Source organism: Channa argus, chromosome 20, assembly GCF_033026475.1.
Source record: "Channa argus isolate prfri chromosome 20, Channa argus male v1.0, whole genome shotgun sequence".
Classification (NCBI taxonomy): Eukaryota; Metazoa; Chordata; class Actinopteri; order Anabantiformes; family Channidae; genus Channa; species Channa argus.
This window is the reverse complement of record NC_090216.1, coordinates 13,353,983-13,381,592: the sequence shown is the minus strand read 5'-3', so window position 1 is coordinate 13,381,592 and position 27,610 is coordinate 13,353,983. Positions and strand designations below refer to the sequence as shown.

At 42.3% G+C, this 27,610-nt stretch overlaps 1 protein-coding gene across 5 annotated transcripts in view; it reads right to left on the bottom strand.

Annotated features, from left to right (window-relative positions):
• bahcc1b (BAH domain and coiled-coil containing 1b) overlaps positions 1-27,610 on the bottom strand; it is a 61,528-nt gene that overhangs the window by 13,239 nt on the left and 20,679 nt on the right. For 3 of the 5 annotated variants that reach the window (XM_067487583.1, XM_067487581.1, XM_067487580.1), the window contains exons 3-14: positions 20,033-20,182; positions 16,133-16,243; positions 13,839-15,848; positions 12,911-13,022; positions 12,005-12,198; positions 11,263-11,403; positions 9,972-10,153; positions 8,963-9,329; positions 7,196-8,125; positions 2,125-2,291; positions 968-1,104; positions 608-712 (exon numbers count right to left, since the gene is read on the bottom strand). In XM_067487583.1, the coding sequence (XP_067343684.1) occupies positions 608-712; positions 968-1,104; positions 2,125-2,291; positions 7,196-8,125; positions 8,963-9,329; positions 9,972-10,153; positions 11,263-11,403; positions 12,005-12,198; positions 12,911-13,022; positions 13,839-15,848; positions 16,133-16,243; positions 20,033-20,182 (4,606 nt within the window). Of the gene's footprint in view, positions 1-607; positions 713-967; positions 1,105-2,124; positions 2,292-7,195; positions 8,126-8,962; positions 9,330-9,971; positions 10,154-11,262; positions 11,404-12,004; positions 12,199-12,910; positions 13,023-13,838; positions 15,849-16,132; positions 16,244-16,589; positions 16,738-20,032; positions 20,183-25,342; positions 25,468-27,610 lie in introns of those variants that run through there. The other 2 variants (XM_067487584.1, XM_067487585.1) reach the window with 2 other exon arrangements.

The following is a 27,610-nucleotide window of genomic DNA, read 5'->3' as shown; positions in this document are numbered from 1 at the left end:
AAGGCGATGGGTGCACATGCTAACAGAGGTGGGGCAGCATGAGAAAACACCTTCATCATGTGTGAGCGTGCTTTTCCTACTTGTGTGTATGTGCCGGAATTTGTGTCAGCTTGAAAGCGTGCATGTCTGAGTTGTTAAATAACGTGTGGTTGTGTGTCGCAGTAGGTGGGGGTGGCTACGAGTCGTTTATCACTGTAATAACTGTACATCAAGACTTTGTCCAGCTGTATTAATATGCTGGAGGTTCACAGAGAATCAGGACACAATCAATGCAAGTGATAAATATGATTAAAAGTGATTAATGATGATTAATGAAGGCCTCGTCTCCATTACCTTCTCTCATTTAAAATCATAGCAGCTTTCAGCTCCCATCGCATAACCCATAGTGTGTACATGTGTGTGTGCATGTCTGTGCGTGAGCGAGCAGCTCTTTCCAGTGCCCAATCAAGCAAATCATCAGCTATAGTGCATTCGAATCAATTCAGCTGAAGAAGAAGTTCTTGAAAATCAACCGTGCCTTTCACTAAAAACACAAACAGAAATCAGGATGAATGAGCTGGGCTTGCCAATCACACTGATTATACTGACGTAGTATCAGAGAACTGACCTGAGTCTTTTGGTGCTCTCTGCAGCAGCTGGGCCGGGGTTGGACTTGCGCTTGCGGGGGCGGCCAGGCCTCCGGCGAGCAGGGCTACGAGATGTCTCCTCTTTCCTGCAGAGAGGAAGACAAGAAGAAGGAGGAGGAGGAGAATAGGGAGAGAGAGATCAAAGATGAAGTCAAGACACCAGGAGAAATCAGGAGGAAACTTGTATCGGCTACAGGTCAAACTGCATTAGGTATGAGCAGGCGGTAAGTCCTGATAAATCAGGAGGATGCAGCATGACAGCGGAATTGTGAATGTTGGAATACATTATATAATCTAGACAAAAAGCAGAGAGAGTGTGTGTGTATGTTTTCTCTGCTCACTGGTGGTCGTGTTTCCTCTGTAGCTTGGCCAGTTCTCTTTGTTTCTCTTTGTAGCGGCGCTGTAGCTCAGCCAACTGGACACGCATGGCCAGCTCCTCCCCTCCCATCGTCTCCATGGAGCCCTTCACTGGGCACACCTGACACACACACGTGCGCACACACACACACACACAGACACACAGAATCATACACACACACACACACACACACACACACACACACAAAGCAGAGGAATTTAAATTCTGAACACACACCAAATTCAACAGTCACAGAGATGTGAAGTAACCAGGTTGGGTTTGGGCAGCTTAATGATTACTTTTCTGCTGCCAAAATCTTTTAAGTTTTTGCTAAAACAGCAAATATTTGTTAACCAACACTATTCTGGGAGGTTGGTGCTCCACACTAAAATATGTAAAAACAAGCTTCAAACAAACTGAAATAACTATGATTAACGATAGTAAAAATAAATGTTCTTTTAGCTACTAAACATTTTTTGAAGCAGTTGTCATACCATCCACGGATTTTAACATGTTGGTAATTTTTGTATTCATTTTTATTTCAAAATTAAAAGTACAACTTTAAATACAACCTGCTTTTATTTTCTGGGAAAACTTGAAAAGATTCACTTCACAGTAAAGTCACAAATGGCTCATACCTCGAATTAAAGCAAAAAAGTAGGTTCTTTTATGTTCCCTATTTAGCATAACCACAATACTGCAACAAAAGCCACACATTTTACTATCAACTGCGACTTTTTCCATTCTTTGTCCATTATACCATCAATTATAATGTTTGCATTGAAAATGCAGATTATTTGCATACAAACAAATGGATGATTTTGAAGTACATATTAGTATCAGTGAGGATAACCAATAGGTGCCCTAACTTTTTTGTTGTTGAGTTACTTGGAATACGCATAGTTATTTGACAGACACATTTATCTGAAGCAACTTAGAAGTAAGAAATACACACAAGGTGTGTATTTATGGTTTAGTGTCTTGGCCAAGGACAGTTTGTTGGGGAACTGAAATCAAACCACTAACGCTGGTTCATGGATGTAGATGCCGGACAACCTACTGTATTCATCATGCTGGGATTAACAGTTTTTAAAGCTGGGGTACTTATACAGAAAGCACAGAATACAGAAAAGGCCTCACAGACTCATGACGAGGCATCCAGCTGCACTTCCTGCGCAGATTCAGCCTCTTTCTGATTGGACACTGCTGGTCTGCCCTTACATCCACAGCCCCTCCCCTCATTTCCAGTGCACGAGCAGCCGCCAATGTTGCCAGACTGTGGAGGTCAAAGGTCAGCATGTCCCCACCTGCACGAAGATGGATTGTTGTGGTTTAAGATTGGTACATCACACAGCGGCTGACACAGTGTTATAAAGGTTGCGGAGCACTGAACGGATTTATTTCTGGAGCCAAAACCAGGTTTGAAATGTGGTGATATTTATGATATTAGCTGTGTAGTTTATTTGATGTATACTGGTTTTCATGCCTAATCATACACACAAACAACATTCACAGACAAAAACACACATACACAAAGGGAAGCAGCAGAGAACGATCTCTACATCTGTCACTGTCATTAACTCTGTCATTGTCACAGCACCAGCAGATGAAACAGAATATTCATGAGTCAGTCCACACACACACAAATGTGTGTGCAGACCTATGCAAATAAAACATACTCATTCTGAATACACACATGTATTTTCGCTGAACAGCGCAGACATGGCCATGAGTGTGTGTGAGGAGAATTGGAGAGACGAAGAACGACGGGCAGGAGAGAGGAGGAGTGCAATACAGAGAGAGAGGGGGGGGGGGGGGGGGGGGGGGGGGACTGGGAGTAAAGGGGAGGAGAAGCAATAAGAGGCAAAGTGTTTATTGAGCTATCTATTTATTCTCCTAGATCTTCTCATTATGGACATGGACAGGATCCAATTTCCCCTTAGAGTTGAGGAGAGGAGACCAGAACACAGTGAGGAGAGAAGAGGGACAAGAGAGGAAAGGATAGGTTTACTCAGTTTATGTACTGGAACTGCAAGGCCTATTCACTGACCTCTGATAATTTTAAAACCTGTGTTTTTGATTTGGAGATGGAAACAGAATGCAGTAAACAAAGAAGAAAGAATGAGGAGAGCAGGAAGGATGGAAAAGAAGTTTTCATCTGTAAAAGATGAGAAACAAGTATGAACAAATGAATGTGAGACTGACTGGTAAGTCCTTACACTCTAAAAAGTAGTTCAGGTGACCTGTTACAGCCACTTAATAAAAATGGGTGCTTCCAAGATAAAAATACAAATTTTTCTGTTCAAATACACTTTATAATTTAAAAGCATAATTTCATGAGTTGTGTCGAAATATTAATATTGGTATTTACAGTAACTTAATTTTGTGTCAATAAAATGGACATGGCAACTCAATTTCATTCTGTTGAGTGTTAGATTTTAAGTCCTCTCCTCCGTCCACTTAAGATAAAACAAGTAGAGACCGATTGTTACAGGACCTGCTACCTACAATGGCGTCCTCTAAATCTCAGTAGTGGTTTTATGCTTACAAAACCTGCTGCAGGAGATGGTATGAATATTCTTTATATTATTGTAGTGGTGTTTAGAATTTATTTTTGATTTATTGTGCTGTGATACAACTTTCTCCTGACCTTTTTTTCACAAATGTTTTTTCTTTTCTTAAGTTAATACAAGATCTAGCTGTAATCCACATTTAAAACACACAAACTGCTATCTGCACTCTGTAATCATTCAAATACTTATTCATATTGGCCCCTTCTTAACTGATTTATTAAATGACAGAAATCAAGATATAACAACAAACTCAACTAAAAACAACTGTAAAAAAATACAATGACAAACTACTGCACTGGGCAGATGATACAAACAAATAAAAGTCAATCTCAGCTGTTTTGGCATTTTGTTTTTTGTGAAATTAGCTATTTTCCCTCAAGCTAATTGATAATGTTAATATAGCCAGATTGAATTATGTGTGTGTTTGTATGTTGTGGTCTAAGGCTTACAATAACATAAAGGGTCTTATTTGAAGGAATTATCATTTAGAGCGACAGTATAAAATCTCATTAGTAATTATCCAAGTAATTTTCTTTAACAAGCTAACATTATTTTTTTCCATTTACAATGACATGGAAAAGTTTGAAGCAGTCCTTGGCATGCAAGTGATGCAAATTGCCATCATAAGTGATCAGCCCACCACAGGATATGACTACAAGACAGCAACCACTGGGGTTGAGGGAACAAAAATTCTGGAGGAATTTATTATCCCAATGTGCTGTGCTTTGCTGATTGGCATAATATATACTCTGAAGTTGAGTTATGCCAAAGAACTTAAATACGCTTTTAAAGTGTTTTTTATAGACTTTTCCTTGAGCTTGATGGATTGAAAGCCAGTGCACAAGTAATGTGTTTAAAGTGCAAGTTTTTTAAAACTTTTCTACTGAAGAGGCTTAGAAAGTTATGTAAAGGAAGATAAGAAAGATTTTGAGATTTTTTGTTCAGTCAAGACAAAGCAAATATGATGATCAAGATATGCATATTCCAGTTCACAAATTGGCTGTCACACAGTAATAAGCAGAGATTGTAATTTTTGAGTTTTGAGAATGAATGAATATGTTGCATTACTAGTGTTAAAGCAGATTGGTTTTGGCTTTTGAGATGTGAGAGAATGTTTTGGAATTATTATTGTTTATAAATGTTTAAGTATTTCAAGTTGTTTTATTATGGATTTGTATTTTGGCACAGTGGTTGTATATCCAAAATGTTAAGCCTGTAACTAGGATAAAATTACATACATATTTATGTTTTGCATTTATTTTCAATTTATGTTTGTGTAATACTGAAAAATCTTGTAAATACTCACCAGTGTAAAAACATTAATTGGTTAACAATGCTGTTATTGAATGAATTTACTTATGAAAGCTATTATGCAAAAACAAACAAACAAAAAAATATATAATGCCAAAAATCTATTTAGAACAACTGAAGTTATATCTACTTCTAAACTTAAAAAAAAATATGTGCTTGTATTTGTAATTAAGTGCATGTGACTTGAAAGTTTTTTTTTAAAAACTGGAAAACACTAAATAGAGCAACTTAATATTTATGAGTAGTTGACTTAAAAACATGTTTTTTATGCCAGTAATTTGGTGGATGGTAAATAAAATTGCATTTATTTCTAGCAAAAATTTTGTTGCTTGAACTTAATTTCACCAGACATTGTCATAACTCAAAAAGCTTTACGCAAACTGTTGTGTTAATTATTTTTTATTTTTGTTGAGCTAAAATACTATTTTTAGAGTGTGGAGAGAGAGAGAAAGAGAGAGACAGGGAAAGAGAGAGAGAGAGAGAGATGGAGGCACAGAGCGACCAGGGCAGTGATGAGAGATGCTGCTTTGTCCTGTCCTGGCTTGCAGAGGTCAGTGCCATCTTATCTGTCAGACCACTAAGCCAATGGCATGCTCCAATTACCCTGACAGTATGACATCACTGCTGACATCACTAGGCTTACTTTAGCTTCCTGGAGGATAGCCACGATCGATATATATACCTTCCACCCACAGTATACAACCCCCACACACACGCACATTAACACACATCTTTGCACAGTAATAACACCATATTCTCTAAAGGGGGTGAAGGGTGTAATAAGAGACGGCACAGGGGATTTGAGAGGAAAAATAAAAACAGTGGAGGAAAATTAAAAACCATTACTGCTAATATGGGCCTAGTCATCATTAGAGGCTATTAAGGAAGTTTATTGAAATTTCAATATAAAGAAAATATGAAGGAATTAAAGAATCTAGGACACAAATGACTCCTCTGTCTACGTGGAAACAGAAGCATTAATTTGTACTGGAGGGGAAATATCTCTTGATTCCTTAATCTGTAATTGCGATCTCCAGTGAACAGCTGAGATATCCTTCCACGTCAAGGAGTGGCATAAATGCATCTGTGTGAGATCGGTTTCATCTCCTGAACACATTCACAATGACAAAAAAACACCATCAGCAGTATTAATAACATTCCACGCAGCGAGGCCAGAACAGCTTTTAAATAAATGTGTTGCAATTTGGAGAACGTTTTCCAATGCCACGACAGGACTTATTGATTTCACACCTATTACACATGCTAACCACGTGCACACAGATGTAAACAAATGCACACTCACACACTCTGTATTTCACACACACATGCACAGACAGCTGCAGAGCGACGTATGATTTCTACACTTATTAATTCCGTCAACAAGGCTTGCAGAGGCAGGATTTACACACAAGATTACATTGGTTTAATAAAAAAAGAAAAAGAAAAAGTGAGTGAGGGGAAAAAATAACAAAGAGAGAGGAGGAGGGGAGGCGGGAGGAGGCACAGGCAGGGAGCAAGCAGCCTGGTGGAGAGACACATTGACTGTGATGGAGGAGAGTGGGGATTCATCTGGGATTACTTAACAGCTTACACACACACACACACCACCGTGCATGCACACACACAAACACAGGCAAACATTCACACACAGATGCTGGCATAAATAAAAACACTTTCTCTCAGAGGGACGAGAGGAAAATAGGAGCGCTTACAGGAGAAGTGTTTTAAAGGAAAGGGTCTAATTAGCAAAACAAGATGCCAGAGCCTGGGGGACACACTGGGCAGTGAGTGTCTGTTTGTGTGTGTGTGTGTGCATGCGTGCATGTGTGTGTGCTGGCTTGGGTCTAACTAAGGCTCCACTTGTTTGTCCATCTCTGTGTCCCCCGAAACAGACACACATACACTTCCCAGGGGGAAAACTATGGTCTGCGGATAAGAACAGAGAGCCGGAGCTGAGGAAGGAAGCAAGACAGTTAGGGGGAAATTTGTGTGTCCATGTGTGTGTGTTATAGTAGGTGAGGCTCTACATCTGGGTTGAACACATCTTCCAGACCCCTTTTTTACTGGTTCATTGTGAGTGTTTGTGCCTGCAAGAAACAAGCAGTGTAACTTTTTTGTGTCCTTTTCCTTGATCTGATTTTTGTGGATATTTTGCTCCTGTTTGTTGTAACACCACCACAGGATAAAATGTTCTGAGGATTTATAGAAAGGGGACATACCTAATTATTTGTGGGAACACGTGGTGATTATAAAATAAAAGGTCAACAAGGGTTACTGGGGTTTGAAGGCTGTGGCAAACACTTGATTTTAAATGAGCCTCTTCTCACCTTTGGTGTCTTTCTCCTTGCTCTCCCTGTTCCTCTGCTGGATTTCCAATTCAGCTAATTCTCCCAGTATCTCCATACCATGGTTGGGGGGAGGGCTTGGGGCCTTGACAGTAGGTACAGGTGGGCACAAGGCATCTCTGGTAGCACACAGAGCTGCAGCGATCAGGAGCTCCAGGCTCCACATGTAAGCCCCTTGGAGGTTTGCCGCTGTGGTTGCCATGGGAGGGTCAGAGTAAAGGGAAGGAGCAGGAGACTTATGCATCAATTCCACTAGGTCCTCCCCTGGACTCATCCCACTCCCCCCGTCTTCCTCTTCAACCTCAACCACCTCAAGATTTTCTCCATTATTTTCCATATTTTCCCCCATCTCCTCTTTCTGCTCTTGTTCAGGCTCCATGGGCATAGAGACAGTATATCCTGTCACTTCAGCTTTCATCTGCTCTTCATCATCATCAATATCCTTTATTTCATGTTCCCTATTATCTTCCTGGTCTTTGGATAGTTGGGGTTCCTCCAGGCCAGTCTTCTGGCCTAGGCAACCCAGGGAGATATCCACTTTTAGGGCTTTGCCTGTGGCTGTGCCCAGGCAGGCTGGTTCTGGGACAGGAACTGTGGAAGGGCACGGCATTAATGCAGCAATCTTGCTCTCAGGCTCAGAGAAGGAGCATCCTTTTGCTTCTTCTTGCATTTCTTCTTTCTCCTCGCCACTCTGGGAATCGAGCACTTCACAGTCTCTCCCATCCTCTTCTTTCCTCCTCTCCTCTCCTTTATTAAGAGTCTTGATGTGGTGTGGATGTGGGACGGACTTTGAGTCAGGCTCTTTTGGCTCCACCTCCACTTTGGCTTGTTCAGCCGATTGGGGTTCTGGAGAAGAGGGCCCAGCCTTGTAAGCCATGGTGATTGAAGGGTAGGTGTAAACAGGTGGCAAGTCTGGTGGAAAGAGGAAAGATCAGTTGTTCAATTGGTCTTTTAACATAAAACTTAATGTACAGTAAATACAAGTAATTTATAGGCATCTCTAGAAAATAGAAACTCTTCATAATCTGTAAGTCAGACCTTGTGCTTATTTAATTTGTCGACATTCAGTTCAGGCAGATGCACATAGTTAAATGTGCTGTAGAGACAACGGGGTACAGAAGACAGCGTGTAAATGTTTGTGTGTGTCTGTGTGTGTTTGTGCATGCGTGTGTTTTTATAGATGTATCTAGATATTGATGATACACTGCTTTTTTATTCCTGCCCTGTCACCTCTGCCTTCATATTATTGATGGTATTCCTCCACCCCCTGACAAAACAGACAGATGATTGTGTATCCTTCCGCCTGTATTTTTCAAGAACTGCTAAAGGATAAGGAGGGTCTGTCTGAAGATTTCACTGCCTTCCTCTTGTGACACACGTGCACAATGGCATGTCACCCACATACGTGCACTGAGTGCCCATATGCTAGCTATGGCCTGACCTGCTCACTCTCCCTCTTTAGCTTGCAAAGAAAAAGAAATGCAAACACTCACTCAAGGACACACAGAGCAAGAGATCAGCAATGCTTCAAACTATTTCTGCAAAATCAAAAGAACGCCATGCTTCAAAGACCAGTGCTACACTTCTGCAACAGAACTCTCTATCTCCCTTCCTCTTTTCTCTCTCACATTACATCTTTTTATTTTTTGTCCCTCCATCCTATTTGGTTTGTCTTTGTATTGGTTATTTGACTGTTCATCCTTCAGACATTGTGTTCACTCATCAGCCTGCAGGTTTTTCTACACAAACCTGGCTCTAGAGATTGTGGGTAATCCTGAGGTGGCTGTCCTTCTCCTCTCTCGCTGCCCCTCTCCAGTCCTTTAGAAAGGTGTGAAGGAGCAGGACTGATTGCTGGGGAGCGTGGTGCTGCTGCAGCCGGGCTTGGTGCAGGGGTCAGAGGGTTTGGCGGGTGCGGACGCCTTGGTGAGGAGTGGTAGCAGGGTGACTTACAGCTGCTGGGACACATCCCTGAAGAAGTTGTTGGAGTCTTGGGTGAAGGAGGGGTGTGTGAGAATGGTTTGGCAACATGAGAAGAGGTGGTGGAGGAGGGAGTTCTAGATGCTGGAGATTCGTGAGGAGAGTCTTCTATAGTGATAGCATGCTCCTCATGTTTTCTCTGTAAACAGAAGTGCACAATAGAAGGCATTTCTTGCTGTTTTTCTCTTCCACAAGGCAAAATGCAATAGAGAACATTAGTCATAAAAACACAATAGTTATCTGACATTTGTCTGGTTATAAATCTCCACATTTTTGTTCTAAATGTGACTTTCCTCAAGCATTATATGTCAAACAGTAAGATGCTGCAAATAAACAGTGCATACTTAAAATGAAGAAGATGAGCAGCACTGATAAAGAGATAAAGAAAACCCATCTGACGGAAAAACTATGAGAAACAAAGTCACAGTGGCCACACTTTTCGATTGCCAGATGATCTTGCAATATGAGAATGCAAAAAGCACAACACCGATGTCTCTTTATCAATAAAACCTTTCCTCAGCAAAAAAAGGAAGAAACTGGCTTAAATAAATATTTGCAGAGGGAGATTTTGCATAAGCTTTCGTTCTAGAGTTGGGAAATTGGGTTATCTGTGCTGAGAGATCTTTAAACAAATGATGCAGTTTAACTTTTGCACAAGTCCACAATAATTTCACTTCCTAATTTATATTTCCTATAGTTTCACAGAAATATTTTAACATTTCACAACTTTTACACTAAAATGTGACTTTCCCCATATGTGTCTGGGTTTTATTTGTTGTACCTGTCCTAAGGAGTGGCGCTGTATGTGCTCCATCGCTTGCTGTTGCTGATGATGCTGCAGGGCATACAGATCCTGTTGCCGTAGGAATGAGGAGCGGGAGTAGACAGGGTGATGCTGCAGATGAGGAGGGGGCCCTCTGCTTCCATACACAGGAGGCCATAAACCTGACTGCTCTAGAACATCTAAAGGAAGAAAAATGAAAAGCTTTTTTGCCTTTTTACAGTAGATAAATGCACAGAGAGCACAAAAACAAAACATACTAACATCTGCAAATTCACACTGTTTTTTTAAATTAATAAGCAGTACGATAAGCAGCAGAGAAATAGTCTTATTAGTGCAATGCACCAGAAAATTTATAAAAAGAATGACCTGTGAAACTGCCCATTAGATAGGGTGGGATTGGTAAAAGACTCCACCCACCTTAACTGCAGATACAGAAACTGTGACCTGTATGTTGGCCACAGGCACAATCAATAAATCCTGAATTCATGCTTCTCATCCTTCATTGACCTTTTTATATCTTTTTGTCTTCAATGATTTTGCTTTTCCGTGCAGGAACATAAACTTTTTTTCAATGTCCCACATTAGATGCATAAGAATTCAGATACACATGCGTACAGCACACATACACATACACACACTGCTCTTTGGCTGCCTTGTCGCTGGGAACCTTTGTTCTGTGAGATTAGCCTGAGTGGGCTAATGTTTCCCAGGGGAAGGGTTCAGTGGATGCACTTCCCCTCTCTGCAGGAACTCCCACGGAGGCAAGGGAGGGGGGAGATAATTAAATTTCACAGCCTGTTTGCAAAGCAGCGTTCTCACACACACACACACACTCGACCAATGGCTGAGATGTACAACACAGCCTTGAACACTGAGAAATGTCTGTTTTTTTCTATACATGAACAAACTAACTTTACATGTCCACACAAGTGCACACACATTCAAAGTCCAGTTCAAACACGCCATTGCTCCACCACAAAAGAGATGAACACCAGTTAGAATGGTTTGCATAACTCTTGGCACGTGCAGAAGGGGTGTGATGGAATAGCTGTTCCCATTAACAAAGCTATAAAACACGTCCCACTGACAGAAGGACTTAGTTGAGCATTATATTATGATTAACCAGTGATACTAAAACTCTGGGAGAGAAATGGCAGTGGCTCCAATGGCACAAATGGAAAGAAGAAGGGTGGTATGGGGGCCAGTAAGCACAGATTATCGCCAATGAATATGGGCTCGGATTGTTGTGTGTATGTGCACTGTTGTTGTACAAGTATGCTTAGCATACCAAGGTGATGATGCGCCCCAGCTTCTGTAGGAAGAACCACGAGTGGGGAGTTAGGGTCTTGCGTTAGTGAACCAAGGACAGGCTGCAGAGGGCTGTGCAGACTTGATGGAAATCCAGGGCTCATTCCCACATGGCTAAGACCTGGAACAGTGATATACAGTTAGTACTTGTGATATTACTTAAGAAAATATATATCATGACAGTGGTGTGTTTAGTGGGTAAATCCTAGTATGCATTCAACTAACAAAGAATTTCCAGGTTCATCAAGCATTTATAAAAGAGCAATATATGCACAGAGATGCCTTTATTGTTTCTATGGCTTGGCCATAAAAACACAACCAGTTTCAGTCTCTAAAAGATTTTATAAGGATTTTATTTTACATTACACCCACTCCTCTACTTACCAGTGCCTAAAGTTTGCTCTTTTTTATTTTAGAAATATTTTACTGTTATCCTTGGCTGTAATGCGAATGTTACAACTTTTTACTATTTAAAACACAGGTCTTTCTTAAGAAAATGTTAACATAAAAAATCGAAGACTTCCGTATAACGCATTCCAATGGCACAAAAATGGTTGAAAAAAGACAAAAATTATCAAAATAAAAAACACTAAGTCTCGCCCCACTGACTGACTTGGTCTTAACAAACCAACTAAAAACAATAAATCTTGTCTTTAACGAAATTAAATGTAGGGCATTGAAAGTTAAGACCCTGCACTCTGTGAGAAAGTCAATCTACTCACTGTATGAAGGCCCCATCCAGAGGGAGGGACTTCCTGTCCTCTGCATCCAATGATGGTGAGCCGGGTGAGCATGAGCAACAGGGTCCGCCCCTAACTGGCTCGCTCCTCCAGGGACCAAAAGGTGAGAGGTCAGGTCTCCATGGCAACTACTAGAAGGGTGTATCCTGGCGAACTCCAAGCGATCCTTGTTTTCCCTGTCATGGCGATAGGCGGGGTGAACTTAATCATTATCTTGATTATGCCTCTTATTGTCATCATCATCATTACCATCATTATGATCATTATCTTCATCCTTCTCATCTTCATTACCACTACTACCATTATAATCATGAAGAAATGTGACGGCAACAGGAACAGCCATCATCTTGTGCCCGGTCTATGAGTTCTCATTATATGTTTTCTTCCCTTAATATGACTACATAATAAGACCCTGATACTTCAGAGACAACCGTATTAGTCCCTGTAACATTAATGCACCACATCTCATCTCAGAGAGAAAGGAAGAGAGAGGAGAAAAGAGAAAGTGAGGAGGTACAGAAATACCACATCAAAGAGTGAGAAGAGTAAATGGAGTGAGGGGATAAGAGAAAAAAGAAGCAGAGCCTCAGACTGGGAGAGAGATGCCAAGAGAATAAAAGAACTGCAGCATATCAGATGAGAGGAAACATGAATAGATGCTGGCTGCATGTGAGTGTCTATGAGCGTACACCAATGTACTAATTTTTTGGTGGACAGGGCTCAGCAGTAGCACTCTGACCAGTCTGCAGCTATGGGGCCTCAGAAGCTATGTGTTCTGACGCCTGCGGAGCATGCCCAGCATTAAATTCCCACAGCATTAAAATCACCAAGTAGCATTAAAATGGCGGCAGTGTACATTTGTATATGTTGATGTTTGTGCCACTTTACCTGATGATCATTTCTCTGTCTCTGTCCAGTTGATGAAGACTGATCTGTTCCTCGTTCATCCTCTTCCTGTCCTCTGCCTCTCGACCAAGAGGATACACGGGGCGTGACACCCCTAAATTGCAAATACATCAGGAGAAAGAAGCTTACAGTGATTCACTTATCCCAGTTTTGTTCTTAAAGGGTGCCTTCACTCATATTTATCTTGGTTCTTTGGTAGTACATGTACATAAATCTCATTAACCTTCCCTCTGATTTCCCTATATTAAAATATATCTCTCTGCTTCTAGCTAAAAAACGCCTCCAGATGACATCACTTGGAGGAAACTTCAGTTCAGATTATGTCATCTCGTTGCTCATGCTATGGAGGTTGTAAACATGGTCAAAATGCTTTTCCAGAGCTCCTCCAGGTGACATCATCTAAGCTCCTATTGATTAAACAACTCCCTCTGATGTCATCTGGAGAAGTTTTTAGCAAAAAGCAGAGACATATTTTAATATAGGGAAATCAAAGGGAATTTTAAAAGTACTCATGTACATTTACACCCTATACTAAAGCCATAAAAAGCTAGTAGAAAATTGGTGAAGTTGCCCTTTAAAGCATCCCTACTTCTGAAAGCAAAAAGCAGGTGTGACATTAACATCTTCAAATGTTTCTCTTTTCCTAAATCCTCAGGTCTGAATTTTTTTACCTAACATAACTACTAACTACAAAAGGTGATGTTATAAACTGCCCACACTGAAATCTCTGCCTCTTTATAATTAATATCTCTCTTACAATAGATGCTGTTTTTCCCCAAAAAGGACCAAGAAATGAAACATAATCATAGGACGCCAGTAGCTGTTCTTATGTCTTTGCCTTTAATGCAGTCCAAAGCACAGAAATAGCCTTAATTGACTTTTAGAGCAAGGAGCATAAATGATGCCTGACCTTTCATGCTGGGCAGCACCCTGCCCTGTCTGCTGTGCCCAGGGGTGTTGTCTGGGGAAGGGTGGGGTGGCCGGGCTACTGCAACTGCAATACCCACAGGAGGCTGTCGCACCTCCCCCTCTCCTGCCTCCCCAGCCTCCTTCCCTACTCTGTCGCCCCTCTCTCCCTCATTAGTGGAACTTCTGCGAGGAGGGAGTGACTGTTTAGGGGGGTCTTGGAGGGAGGTGTTGCCTTTAACTCCTACTCTGTCGCCCTTCTCAGATCTCTCCCCACCTTGCTTGAGGCAGCCCAGACCTCCAAAGGGGCTCCGCTGTGGTAGTAGCAATGGCTGCTGGGAGCTGTAGTTCATTAGGTTTTTCATGGCACTTCCCTCTTCCTCAGTACTGTGTGAGGCACGGGATAGAGGTGGAGGTTGAGAATGGGGCTGGTTGTGGTCACTGTTTGGACCCTTGTGACTAGGCCCTCTTGATTCACCATTACCACCTGATATATGATGGGAGCCTTTCCTCTGGTCCTCTTGATGGACCCCACGTGTCCCCCAAGAAAGTGCTGTTTGACCTCCATCTTTTCCTCTCTCTTCTGTACTTGTTCCATGGCTGCCATGTTGCTGGTGCCTTATTCTTGCAACTTTCTGTCCCTCCCTCTGAACCCCTGATCCTACCCTTCCTTCAGAATGAGGCCCGGTAAGGGAACAGTCCCTGAAGGGAGGAGTGCCGGTGTCAGGGCCCGTCTTGGGTGTGCCTTGTCCAGCACCAGGGTGTGACCCCTTTGTATTTAGTGAAAGTGAGGGTCGATAAACATCAGCAACAATCTCTATATCTCTGAAGGATGAAGATGTTTCCAGGCTGCAGGACCGCAGTTCAGGCTGAGAGCTTGAGTTGGAGCTGGGTTTGTGGAAGTGCTGCATCTGCTGGCTCCAGTCAGAAGGTTTGTCAGCCTTGCCAAATCCCAGCTTGTCCTTCTTCTGGCAACTACTTAGTCGACTGAGGTGATGAGATGGACCTTCATAAGATTCCTCTCCATTCTTATCATCTCCCTTTTTCCCACCTCCTCCTGTTCCACGACAGTCAGGAGCTGCCAGGTCTCCCTGTGGCCCCACTGAGGGCACATAGGTTGGGCCAATGACTTTTGCCTCCCTGCCAGACCCTGCAGGTATGAATGCTGGATCTTTGGAAGGAGTCAGTGTAAGAGGGGCTGGGGGACAGTAAAACTCAGGATGAGGATGGTGATGTGTGTGGTGTAGCCACCCTCCTGTTACTGTAGAACCCATGTGCAAGGCAGGAGGAGGAGGTGGCAAAGGAGGAGGAGGAGGCATGGAGTAGGACGCTACAGAATGGGGGGTCGGAGGTGCTAAGATGGCTGTTGCTACAGCTGAACCTCGTCTTATACATTCAGAGGAGGAGGGTGACGATTCGCTTATCCTCATCTCCCCATTTATGGATCCATCCTTTGAGCACCGTCTGGCACCTCCAGATGAAGGCCTGCCTAGTCCAGCACCACCGCAGCTGCTCAGTACTCCCCCCTTTCCTCCAGAGCCAGTCTCTGCAACTGAACCACTGGACATTTTACAGGCACTCATATGTTTTGTCCCCTGACTGCCCAAGTCACTGTCTCTGAACTCTTTGTGCCTTTCCAGAGAGTGCCTGTGTTCCTCCTCCCTACCTTGCAATGTGAGGTGAGGAAGGTGGTTAGGGTGGGGATATGTTTGGTGGTGGTGCCCGGATGGAGTGGTGGGAGGGTTTGTCTGATGAGGATGGTGATGATGAAGTTGTTTGTCTTTGCTTTCCTGGTGCCGCTCCTTGCTGCTTGATCGCTCCTTGTCCTTTGACACAGATGAAACCCCTTTCTCACCCACATCCTTGGGGCCTTTTCCGCCTCCTCCCCCAGTGTCTGTCTCTCGGCTGCATGAGCCCAGTGGGTGGCCTGGTGCAGTCCTGGACAATGGATGAAGGCTGTGATTGGTTGAAAGCAAAGGGGGCTGGGGAGGAAGGCCTCTCAGGTAGAAGTGATCTGGGAGAAGAAGAGAACTTAAGGTTGAAGGTGTGTGAAGCTTTAGAAATATCTTAGCTATAAAGTGGCTGTTAAAAACACAATTGTTTATTTAAATGACTCCATGATAATATAATTCTGCAATATTATGTGGAGGAAAAGTAATGAGATATTGCCAGCTTGTAAAACTCAGAGTTACCAGCTGTTCTTGATCCCGTTGCGAGTGCTGATTAAGCAGTTTAAAGAAGCATACATAAAGCAATTTTTTCACTCTATTACATTGACACACACACCCCAACACTCACCTTTTTGAGTTTCATAAAAGCGGTGCTGTCCATAGAGACTGTTGCTATGGTGATCCAGGGGACTCATGGGGAGAAAAGGAGAGCCAAGACTTCCTGAATAGCCGGGGTACCCTGTCAAAGGGAGGGGGAGGAAGAAAAAAAATTGATGTTTCTCCACAGCGTTGACATTCAGCAGCCCTCTAAACAAACAGTTTATCTCCACAATCTATCATGAAATGGGGTCATTTTGGAAAACACAGAAAAAATATGGCCCGTTAGTGCTACTTTCACCATAAATGCAGTTTTGCACAAACACGCCACATGAGTTGACATTATTTACAGTGGACAAAGTGGTGACAAAAACCACAGTAGACAGCTACTGCCAAGTGTTTGCAGCATTTAACTGGATGGAATTTGCTCTTCTACAAAACACATTTTTCCCAAACCCAAGACAAACAGTATAAAGCATCCCCCCCACCTTAAAACACACACACATACTCCCAGGAGGTCACCGGGAGGTAAATGGTCGTTCCACTCTGTTCCTCGACTTCAAGGACATTGAACTGCATCGTGGGATAGAGGAGATCTTGGTGGTTGTGTTGATGGGGGTTGATAGGTGTAGGTATGGCTGAGGGTCAACATGGGTCTGTATGTGTGCAAGGTTGTCATGGTGGAAACGGCAAAAACAGCAGAATCACTCACGAGCTCATATATAAACACACAAACACATTCAGCACACAGGAGGCGCACACTATGGGGCCAAAAGGCTCAGATTGTGTGTTTATGTGTGCGAGTGTGTTCAGCAGCTGGTTTCATGCCCCACAGAGTGTCCTTGCTGGCCCGTTAATTGGCAGCCGTTAAAAGTTTAACGGTGGTGGCCAAAGTAAACAGCACTCCATAAAAACTCATCCTACGCATTCCACAGTCGCACTGCAAAACCACCGACACCCCCTCACTGCTCCCAGCATGTGTGTGTGGGACTCAGTGGCGCTGCATGTTCATGCTGCAATGTAAGTGTATGAATGTGTATTCTCTGCGTTGTGTGTATGTGTGTTTGTACACGGGTGTGTGTGATTACCCTGACTGGTTAACAACCAGTGAATCTAAATGGCGACAATTAACCAAAGGCTCTATCAGCCATCTAAAGCCAATCCTCCGGGTAATGATGAGTGATATAACTCAGAAGGGAGGGATAGAGGGAGGGAGGAGAGATGAGAGAGAAGAAGACGGGAACATTGTGTGTGTGTGTGTGTGTGTGTGTTTGTTTGTGTGGTGGGGGTGGGGGTGGGGATGAAGGAGGAAGTGAAAAGAGAGTAAAAAGCTTTGAAATGACAGAGATTTGAGGACAGAGGAAAGAAAGGTAAGAAAAAGAGTGAGAGAACATGAGACAGGAGACCAACAACAAGTACAGGTATGGAAGAGGCAGAGCGGCAGGATAGGTGTGTATGTGTGTGTGTGTAAGAGGGAGACTGAAAAAAAAAGCTTTTTCTGTTTGTGAGAAACAATATGTGCTGTTTTTCAAACAACTGTGCATTTCTTCATGAATATGTCTCATCTATGACTCTGTGTGTGTGTTGAATTTGTGTGTGTGTGTGTGTGTGTGTGTGTGTGTGTGTGTGTGTGTGTGTGTGTGTGTGTGTGTGTGTGTGTGTGTGTGTGTGTGTGTGTGTGTGTGTGTGTGTAGAGTGTGCATCGGCCAGGTTTCGACTCTCTGTGCTACAGCTCTGGCTACGCTCCACTCTCTGGACCGTGGCCAGCTGGCAGACTGCCTACTGGAGCTCCCTGGCTTGAATTCTTAAAAACAATCATTTGTAGCGTGCGTGTTTTTGTGCCTGTGAGTGTGTGCGTGTGCGAGTATGCATGTGTGTTCTGACATCAAAGCTGAGCCACACAGACACAAAATCTGTCTGATAGACGCACACATTCTCCCTCTGCGCACACTTTTGCTCTCTTTTCACCGCCGCTGCTTTCTCCTGTGTTCACGTCGAAGTCCTGCCTCTGACTCTTTCTATGAATCTGATTTAGGACAGTCACTCCGGGCGACACTAATGTTCATTTTCAGGCGCTTAACTGCTGCTATTTATTGCTCAATGAGCTGCAAATGAGCCCGTTGTACAAACAAAACTCTTGTCTCCTTTCAAGCTTTCAAGCTGCATCAGTAGAGATTTCTCTGTAAAAATACAGCTCTCCTGAGTTTGTCTTATGAGCTTAAGTCTCACATTTGAGCAGTAGTGGAGGAGTGTCCTGTCTCTTTGAGTTAAATGCAGTGTGTTTGACTTATTTGTCCAAATTAATTAAAGGTTTGTACACTTTTTCACTAACAGGATGTGACAAATTGGAGCTTATAGAAGGGAAATAAAAATCTGCAGTTTCTTCCAGCATAAGTTGGATTTACCATCTTTTGCTCCCCTTGCTGTTCGGTTACAAAGAAATTAAAGGTTGGTTAGAAATGACCTCTGGATCAGTGGGGTCTCTAATCTAGGGTCAACTTGAGGGGGAAGTAACAAATGTGTGGACTTGTTTGGTGAAGAGGTGAGTGAGATCACTGACTCGTTAAAAGATGCAGTAAAATTAATCAGAGGAGCCCATTTTTTTATTGCAAACATTTCAACGTGTCACAGCAGGCATAGCTGTAACTAATACCACTGAAGATGACTCCATACATGTGTCCCAGTCAGCACGATACCAGGATATTGTAATGGCTCATCTCAGTGGAATGTAGCCGTTTTTATTGTTATTGATTACACCTGTGTTTTTCCTGCAAAGACATGTCGAAATGCAGTGGAAAAAGAACAGTAAAATAGTCAAAAAGCTGTTAAAACAGCATTACTTCCTATAATATCAAAGAAAACAAAGTTGTTGCCTGAACTAAAGGCTAACTGGTCTCCGTGTAATTTCTCTGCAAAAGGGGTTGGAGGTGCCAAATACTTTACCAAGTTGTCATCCACTTAAATTATTGTTCACCCACTCACAATTTGTGAAAAAACTGGTGAAACATGAAATTCAGATTCTGACCGTTGTCAGTTAGTTGAGAAATACAGCATGTGGCGGAAGCTGTTTTTTCTGTTTCAGCTTTTCTTTGAGGTTATCTCTTCAGACTCATCTTGCTTTCAAAAAAGAAATGATCTGACACAGGCACACACACAGAGAAACCCATGCAAACACATACCTGAAAGGGACAGATAACTAAGTCAAACACCCTCTTTGACCACAAACGGTTAACAGTCGAAAGAGGACATGATGCGTGTGGATGCGCACATTTGTGTGTGTCTGATCAGGAAGGGGGCCGTTGAAGGTCGGTTAGCCCAGAAGGGGCCCTGAAGGTGGGGCTGCGGTCAGAGGGGGAGGGGGTTGAGAAGAGGGAAAGGATGGTGGAAATGGGGGTAAGTTTCACTGTTTAAGGGGGGGTTAGCTCATGAAACTTAAAACCCCTCACCCCTACAAGAGAGTGGGGGGATGAGAGATGATTGAGTGAAAGGAGGGAAGAAAATGTGTATCTATTGTTGGATTTCTGTAGTTTATGATGTTATTTTTACACTGTTTCAAGGTGTTTGTGTTTGTGTGTTTATGGGTTTGAGCAAGAGGAGGCGAAAGGTTTCAGTTATGCACCAGTTTTAAGAGTGTCATGGTGCTTGAGCTCTAAACTAGAAAACAGCCACAAACACAAAGTCGCATGTCTGCTGAGCCAGTAAAGAGTTAGTTGTGTATGTCTGTGTGTGTATGTGTGTTTCTATAAGTAGCATCTTCTCAGGCGTTACTGCTGCACGTGTTTGGCCTCAGATCAGTGTTGGTTAAACCACTTAATGGCTCCATCTCAATCTAATCCCACACCAAGACCCTGCATTAACCAGAGAGAGACCCAAACATTCTGGGCAGCCTTCTGTGTGTGTGTGTGTGTGTGTGTGTGTGTGTGTGTGTTACCTTCATGGGAATGGGGGAACCAGATAGGGGAAGCGCTTGAATGGGGTCCAGCCCTATAGGAGGGGGTGTTGGGGGAGGCAGCAGGTCCTGAAGGGTGGGAGGGCGGGGACCCAAGACTGCTGGCCAGGAAGGAGCCCATAAAGGAAGCACCTAAGAGACACAGAGAGAGAGGCTGCAGATTAGAGAGTTGACTCATTTAATTTGTCCCTGGTTTGTTTACACTTGTTACCAGCAAACATGCCATCGGCATTTAGAAACGTAGCACTGAACACTGTTATCTTCATCCTCAAAATATAATGCACAGCAGCACATTTTCCAACATTATGACAAGAAAATATTGTTTTAATATCACTCTGGATAATCTAAATGGTATTATTATGGGCAAGAAAAGGCTGCAAGGCAAAAGTTATTTCTTAAATTGGATCTGATGTATAAAAACTGGTGCCTTTGGCATGTAATGGACACACAAGCACCTTTGCCATTCAGAAAGTTCAAATTCAGGTAAGCATAAATATTTGGTAGATAACCAAAAAGGAAAACTAGCAAAAAGGCAAAAAGGAAAACTAGAATTAGCAGGATCCAAGCACTCTGGTGCAATTTGGACCCAGCATCAACTCAACATCACGTGATCTCGTCTGGCAACTTATCTGCTAAATCTGCTACTGGAACACACTTCATTTGTGGTTCAACTGTGGTTCATGTCCTCCAGTTTTCAAGAAACCTTAACATTTCCTGGTTTTTGCCCGAGTGCCTTGCATTTGCATTTCTACTGTTGTCACTGTTGACTGCTGCATTAATCATGTTTATCTTCCCTGGTTGTAAGATCCTATTTGTTTGAGTTTTATAAACTGTTGCTCTGTGTTCTGTCATTAAACACAATCTGTTACTCAAAGTGGACTTTTTTTTTACTTTACTGATAAGAATGTCTTCCATCTGTGTATGTTTGCTACATAAAGCTTCAAACACATTGTGCATCCAGGCTTTTACAGTCCAAGATCTGCTCGGATGGCAGGGAGTGACGGCCATCGTCAAAAGGTGAACCTGGCTGGTGTCAGAGGAAATTTGAGTTCAGCTGAAACCTGAAACTGGTGTGCTGGAAACCAGGAGAATTGTTATAGCGTCTTTTGCTATTAGTTGCACCAATCTCATCTCGTAACAGTTTCAGCGAACTGAGCAAACAGACTCAATTCAGTTTGGCTCCACTTATCAGCATGCTCTCATTTAGTGGAACAACCCGAACAGTTGTAGGGGAAGGAGGAAACAAATCCGCAGGGAATCAGGTAATTAGTCACAGGATGGAGAAAGAGAGAGAAGGAGAGAGGGAGAGGTGGTGGGTTGGGTCGTTACCCATAAATGCTGCCTTGCATCAGAGACAATTACCACAACAGTCTGCATCAGAGTCTCTCTCTCTCTCACACTCACAAACACACACACAAAGACACACACACACATAGAGTACCCTCACCTCAACCACGACCCGACGCCCTAACAACCACAACCACAAGTCCCTTCAACTGTCTGCCAATATCTCTCTCTCTCTCTCTCTCTCTCTCTCTCTCTCTCATCTCACACACACACAGATTAGGAAGAAAGCATATCATGAATGAAGACACCGCTGTATTAAGACCTAAATTAGAAAGAAAGTGTGTATGGTTACTTATAAAATTGGAAAACATATCCTTATAAAAACAAACACACACTCTGTATCCAGTCTCCTCCATTTTTCGCTTGATGTTTTCACTTTCTGTAGCCATAATAAACTGTAAAGAATTGGGGGAAAAGACCAAAACTTTCCCTTGTAGACCGTTTCACTCTCTTTCTCTCACCCTCTCTCAGACAGGATATTTTTACAGTGTTTTTTCGTTTTCTTTTTTTCCTCTAAATCCGCTCCTCTACAACTGCAGATCAGTGGTCTTTCAGCCAGTCATAATAAAACACAGCTTGTAGAAGATTCAGGCTGGTTTCACAAGGCCCCCTGGCAGCACAGACTTTTACACACAGACATAGATACAGACTGACACGTCAAATACAGACACACACGCACATGCGCACACATACACACACACACACACACAGTCCTCATCTACTACAACAGACAATAGAAAACAAAACCAGCGTTCAGCTGAGCAGCCATGCATTTCAGAAATAACACAGGGTATCTCTATGTCTCTGGGCGATAAGAGTTACTTACATTAAGAAATTGGAAAAATTTGCTACACCGATTTCAAACTGTACATTTTTAAAAATGCTTATTGTCTAAATTCTCTGGATTCCACATTGACTTTCTTTCCACATCTGTTTTTTAATCTCTCACCCTCTCAGATGTCCATCCTTCCCTTTCTTTTTCCATTTACTCATCTCTTTCCTTTTCTCCCCTTTTCCCCAATTCCCTCTTTCCTGTCACCTCCCTCCCACCCTTCTCTGTCTGTTTTTTGTTGGCGAGTTGAGGAGAAAATCATATTTGCCCGATCCCTCTGGCCTGCTGATATGGAAAATCATCTCGGAGGCCAGCAACTAACGTAAACCTTATTTTGGTGCCTGTGTTTTTTTCCCTCCGCCCCCTTCTTCTCTTCCTGCCCTCTGTTTCCGCTTTTGTTTTATCCCTATCCGCACATTCCCTTTCCATCTGTCACCATTGCATCCTCTCGTACTTTCCTGCAGCTCGGAGCCTTCCTGCAAGCTCTGAAAGCAAACACACCAAATTAACCACACCTGATGAGATATATCACAGGGACAGTGAGTGACAGAGATTAAAATAGGTCTACTCATCAGTAGGTTTGATACACAACTACAGATATCATATGTCAAAAATTATGATCTGACCCAAGTGACATTAGGATTATGTATGCGTATTACTGTATGTTCATATGTTATTTACCATAAATACAAGCTGCTGACTGAGAAAACAGCTCCATTCAGTCTCCATAGTGGTAATTAAAGTAGAAAATGTGTTTGTATGCCTCCCATTTTTCCCAGTTGGCATCGTGACTTGGAAAAGTGTGTCAACACACACAGGCAGCGAATCCGCCGATGTTTACAATCCAAGGTAATAAAATCAGAATTATGAGTTTCTATTCATACTAATACATTCAGCTGTACTTACAGTGAGTAAAATCTGCTTTAGTTTATTTATGATTGATTGTAATGTGATTTGCGGAGGGGAAAATCCACTCAAAAACACTTAAACACCATTTTATTTAAAAAAAAAGTATTGGAAATGTGCCTCATTTTTCTGGGCAGGTTTTGCTGCTTGGCATATTTTTGGTATTCTCATGGATAATGGGGCCAAACATAAATTTGGGGATGTTGTAATATTTCCAGTGAAGCCCCAGTGAAGTTTGATAGCAGCAAATCTGAAGATTCAACAGTATAAACGTCCGGATCTGTTGTTATTTACAGTAACAGCCATAGTTTCTAAGATGTCATTTTATACTAATTTGAATGAGCATTTTTACTGGGAAAATTCTCACACTATTGATGCCATGAGAGGCTGACGGAAACAACACTATGAGGTAGTGAAAGAATGAAATCTTTACATTTAACCCCAGTGGGGAAATGTTCCTACATTTGGGTCACATTGTGCAAGGTATACTTGATTTTCTTTAAGTATACTACCTTTCACACATTATGACCATTTTAAATAAGAGTGGATCAAACTAGTCTGCCCACAATTACTATAGTAACACTGTAAACACTTCCGAAGAAAGTGTTTAATTATGAAAAGCACCTAAAAGGTGTTTTTATATTTTAGATTATAAGAGCAAGACAACAGATAACAGGCCAGACCATCCCGAGGTTTCTCACAGCTCTAAGGAGGGAAAGAGAGGAGGAGGAAGAGGAGGAGGAAGAAGCAAGTAGAAGAAGAGAAAGGAAAAGACCAAATGGAGGGGTCATAGTGGTGATACAACAAATGTCACAAGTACAAACAATCAAACAGAGATAAAGTAACACTGTGATATTCTCCACTGTGACACTCTGAATTCACCACTGGTGATCAATACAGACACAGAACACACACACACACACACACACACACACACACACACACACACACACACACACACACACTCTCTCTCTCTCACCTAGAAGGATGACAAGTTAAATCGATCTCCATCCGATTGAAGATCAATATCCTCTCGAGTTCTATTGTCACATTTGTCAATTAACAGAAGCCTCTGTCCACACACTGATACACTGAACTCTTGCTCATAAACACATACACTTTTACTCTGCCATTGGTAGCAAGTACAGAGACATTCTGAGAGAGAGAGAGAAAGTGTGTGTGTGTGTGTCTTTGTGTATGTGTCAAAGGTTTTGACTCTCGTTAGCTTGGCTGTAACGCTTATTGCCGTACACTTGGCAACGTCTCGTCAGTCCGACCCTTTCATAAGCCTCCAACCACCAAGAGCCCTGGCACTGAGCCTTCAGTCCGTGTGTGTGTGTGTGTGTGTGCGTGCGTGCGCGTGTGTGTGTGCGTGTGTATTTAGGGCCAGGAATCAAGCCAGACCTTTTTGATCTGTTTTGACACCACGGAATTGCACAAGTGACAGGGCTACTCAAACAAGGCGGTCGTGGAAGGTGCTTAGACACACACACATACACACACACAAACACAAAGCATTATGGTACTGGGGACACAAACACATTCAATGTGTGAGTAAGCGCCCGAGCAGTTCCTACAAAGACTACGTTCAGTGGAGAAAAGGAATTCTTTTGCTCGACTACATCCAGATAGCATTTTCCTTCTGCTCTATCTTATTATTCATCAATGATTCTTCTTGACTCATTCATGTTAGACAGCGCAGTGTGTGCAAGCAAAGCATGGCATGTCGCCTGGGACGATTGGCTGCACTGAATCACATTACGTGAGGAAGAAAAGTGAGGACAGAGAAAGAGGAAAGGAGAGAGAGAAAGACAGAGAGAAAGAGTGGAGGAGAAAAATGAGATGAAAGAGCTACAAATGAGAGATTTCCCTGTGAGGCACATAAATCAGCAGACTATGAACAGCAAAGCTCAAAGCCAGACTCCCAGGCTGCTGACCAGAGCTTGCCATCCACACACACACACACACACACACGCATACATACACATACACACCGTCTCTCTCTACTACCAGATCTCTTCATGCACATGACTACTGTAGTAGCATCCCGATCTCACTGCACCTACATGCGTGTGTTCACACCATCAAAAGCTACTGAGGATGCTAAAAGCACATCATCTACTGGCTGTGACTCAAAAACAACTAAGGGAAATAAAAGCAGGAGGAAAGCAGAAGGAATTAAATGAACCAGAAAAAAAAACCTGCACCTTGTGTCATCGTAGCCCAAAAAGGCAAAAAAATAAATCAAATAAGAATCAAAAAAAGAACTCCGGTGTTGTTCAGAGTTTTCCTTCAGCAAGCGTGGCCCAAAAAATACAGCAGTAGACTGGGAGTGAGAAGGAAAATATTCCTGCTTTAGACCACAGACTTTTTGGATGCCACACACCCACCACCCACCCACCGACAGCTGGAGGAAAGACCAATTATGGTCATGGAGAGCAGGAACTGACGATACATGAGAATTTCTTAGGAAGCAGAGAAGAGGGAAAGGAGGCTTGTCAGTTTTGCTATGTTTTACTAAAGAAAATGGGGAATTTTGGGGGACAGTGGTCATATGAGACTGATTCTGCTGCCTGGGTCAGAATGAAACTCAAATGGTTTGTGCAAATACACACACACACACTAATTAAAAGCATACGGGTGCTGATATTTCAGGAAAACCTTTGGTGAGAGCCAATATTGTAAATTCTATCTTGTGTGTGTGTGTGTGGGTGTATATATGTGTGTGTCTGTGTGTGTGTGTGTGTGTGTGTGTGTGTGTGTTGGTGTATGTGTGTGTGTGTGTGTGTGTGTGTGTATGTGTGTGTTGGCAGTCCCTCTCCACCATCGCCCCCAAAGTAGCTTTGCAGTTCTGGTAAACACCAAGGAAGCTTGTTCTGGGAGTTCTGGTTGTCTGACATGCCTGTGCCACACCCCTGTGGTCCGTTCAGTTTGCAGCCACAGCAACCACACACACACACACACACACATATATATATATATATATATATATATATATATATATATAATTGAAAAAACACTGACTATAATAATTTAAGGCTGCATGTGCACACTGGTGGACTGGTGGATGGATGAAATACACCTTGGGGTCATGACACTGGGAAGAGCACAAGGTGAAGGTAACAAAAATCACATTACCATGAGCTGAGAGGGAAGACAGACGTGAACAGGTACATATGTGCTTCTGCAGCTCTAACACAATACAATTTGACCACTTATCAGCATTTACTACATTCTGGTTACTTATTACAATCTACAGTCTATTGGCACACAAACCCTATTAAACACATGTTCTTTAGTGACGCATGGTGTGACTCTTGTTACTTATTAACATATATTCCTGATTACGATTTTGGTTCAGCACCAAGACATTAACAGTATCTGATGATGGATTACCCAAATGTCAAGAGAAAACTGGACAAAGTAAGTCCACGTTACATTAATTGCATTTTGAATTCAATTAGCATATAAATAAATTCCACTGCAGGACAAACTAACATAAAACAGGCAGCAGTTGGGATGTGAAAAGGTTAGAGTGGAGGGAAATATTATTTTTCTATAATTAGAATTTTTTGAATAATCACAAAAAAAGCCTGAAAGTTTTTTAATGAATATAAAATAAATAATTCGCCAACAGTGGATCCTCTAGAACAGGTAATATCAATAGTTTTGTCTTTACAATGATTCACATTTATACAAGGGGTCCTTGTAGTGACAAGCACACAGAGAACCACACTAGCTCTGTGGAGCATTTTGTTTTAGTATTTTTTTATATTTCTTTTAGTTTTGCATTACTAGTTTTTTCAGTAAAAACACAGCACCACTCAACAGAGACACAATTTTAAGGACTGGTTCATGAACATACTGGAGCATTTAGCAGCTAAATACAAGTTGTTTGGCTCATGATTTGATGGAAACCAAACACCAAGGTTAAAGAGGGTGATTACTGGTCTTAGGGGCGACTGTGGCTCAGGAACTAAAAGCTGTCGTCCACAAATTGTGGGCGTCTGTGGTTGTTTCCTGACTTCTCCCGAGAAACAGTGGAAAGCACTTTGGGTCCTACCTAACTTATATTTGGCAGAAGACCAGATGCACAACTCAAACAAAGCTGTTGATGTTGCTTAACATCAACTGGTGGTGGAAATATGCACATTTTTGCTTAAACAAATGTATCACACCTATTAAGAAAAAGTCCATCTTTGCTCATGGATACATTAGCAGTAACTATATATTTAACAGGAAATACTAGATCGGCTGCATCAGTCTAGCTAAATAAATTAAGATTGACAACAAATTCTTAACTCTATAAAGTCTTACACAAATTAAGAGAGTGAACTAGAGTTTGGATAAATGACAAGTCTTTATTGTTTTGTATGGTACTTTTGATTCACTTCCTTTTCATGTTGGACTAAAGTTCCCAAAACCAAAGCACTTTGGGCTGTTTTTCCCTGCAGGTTTGAGTTTGCGGCCTCAGA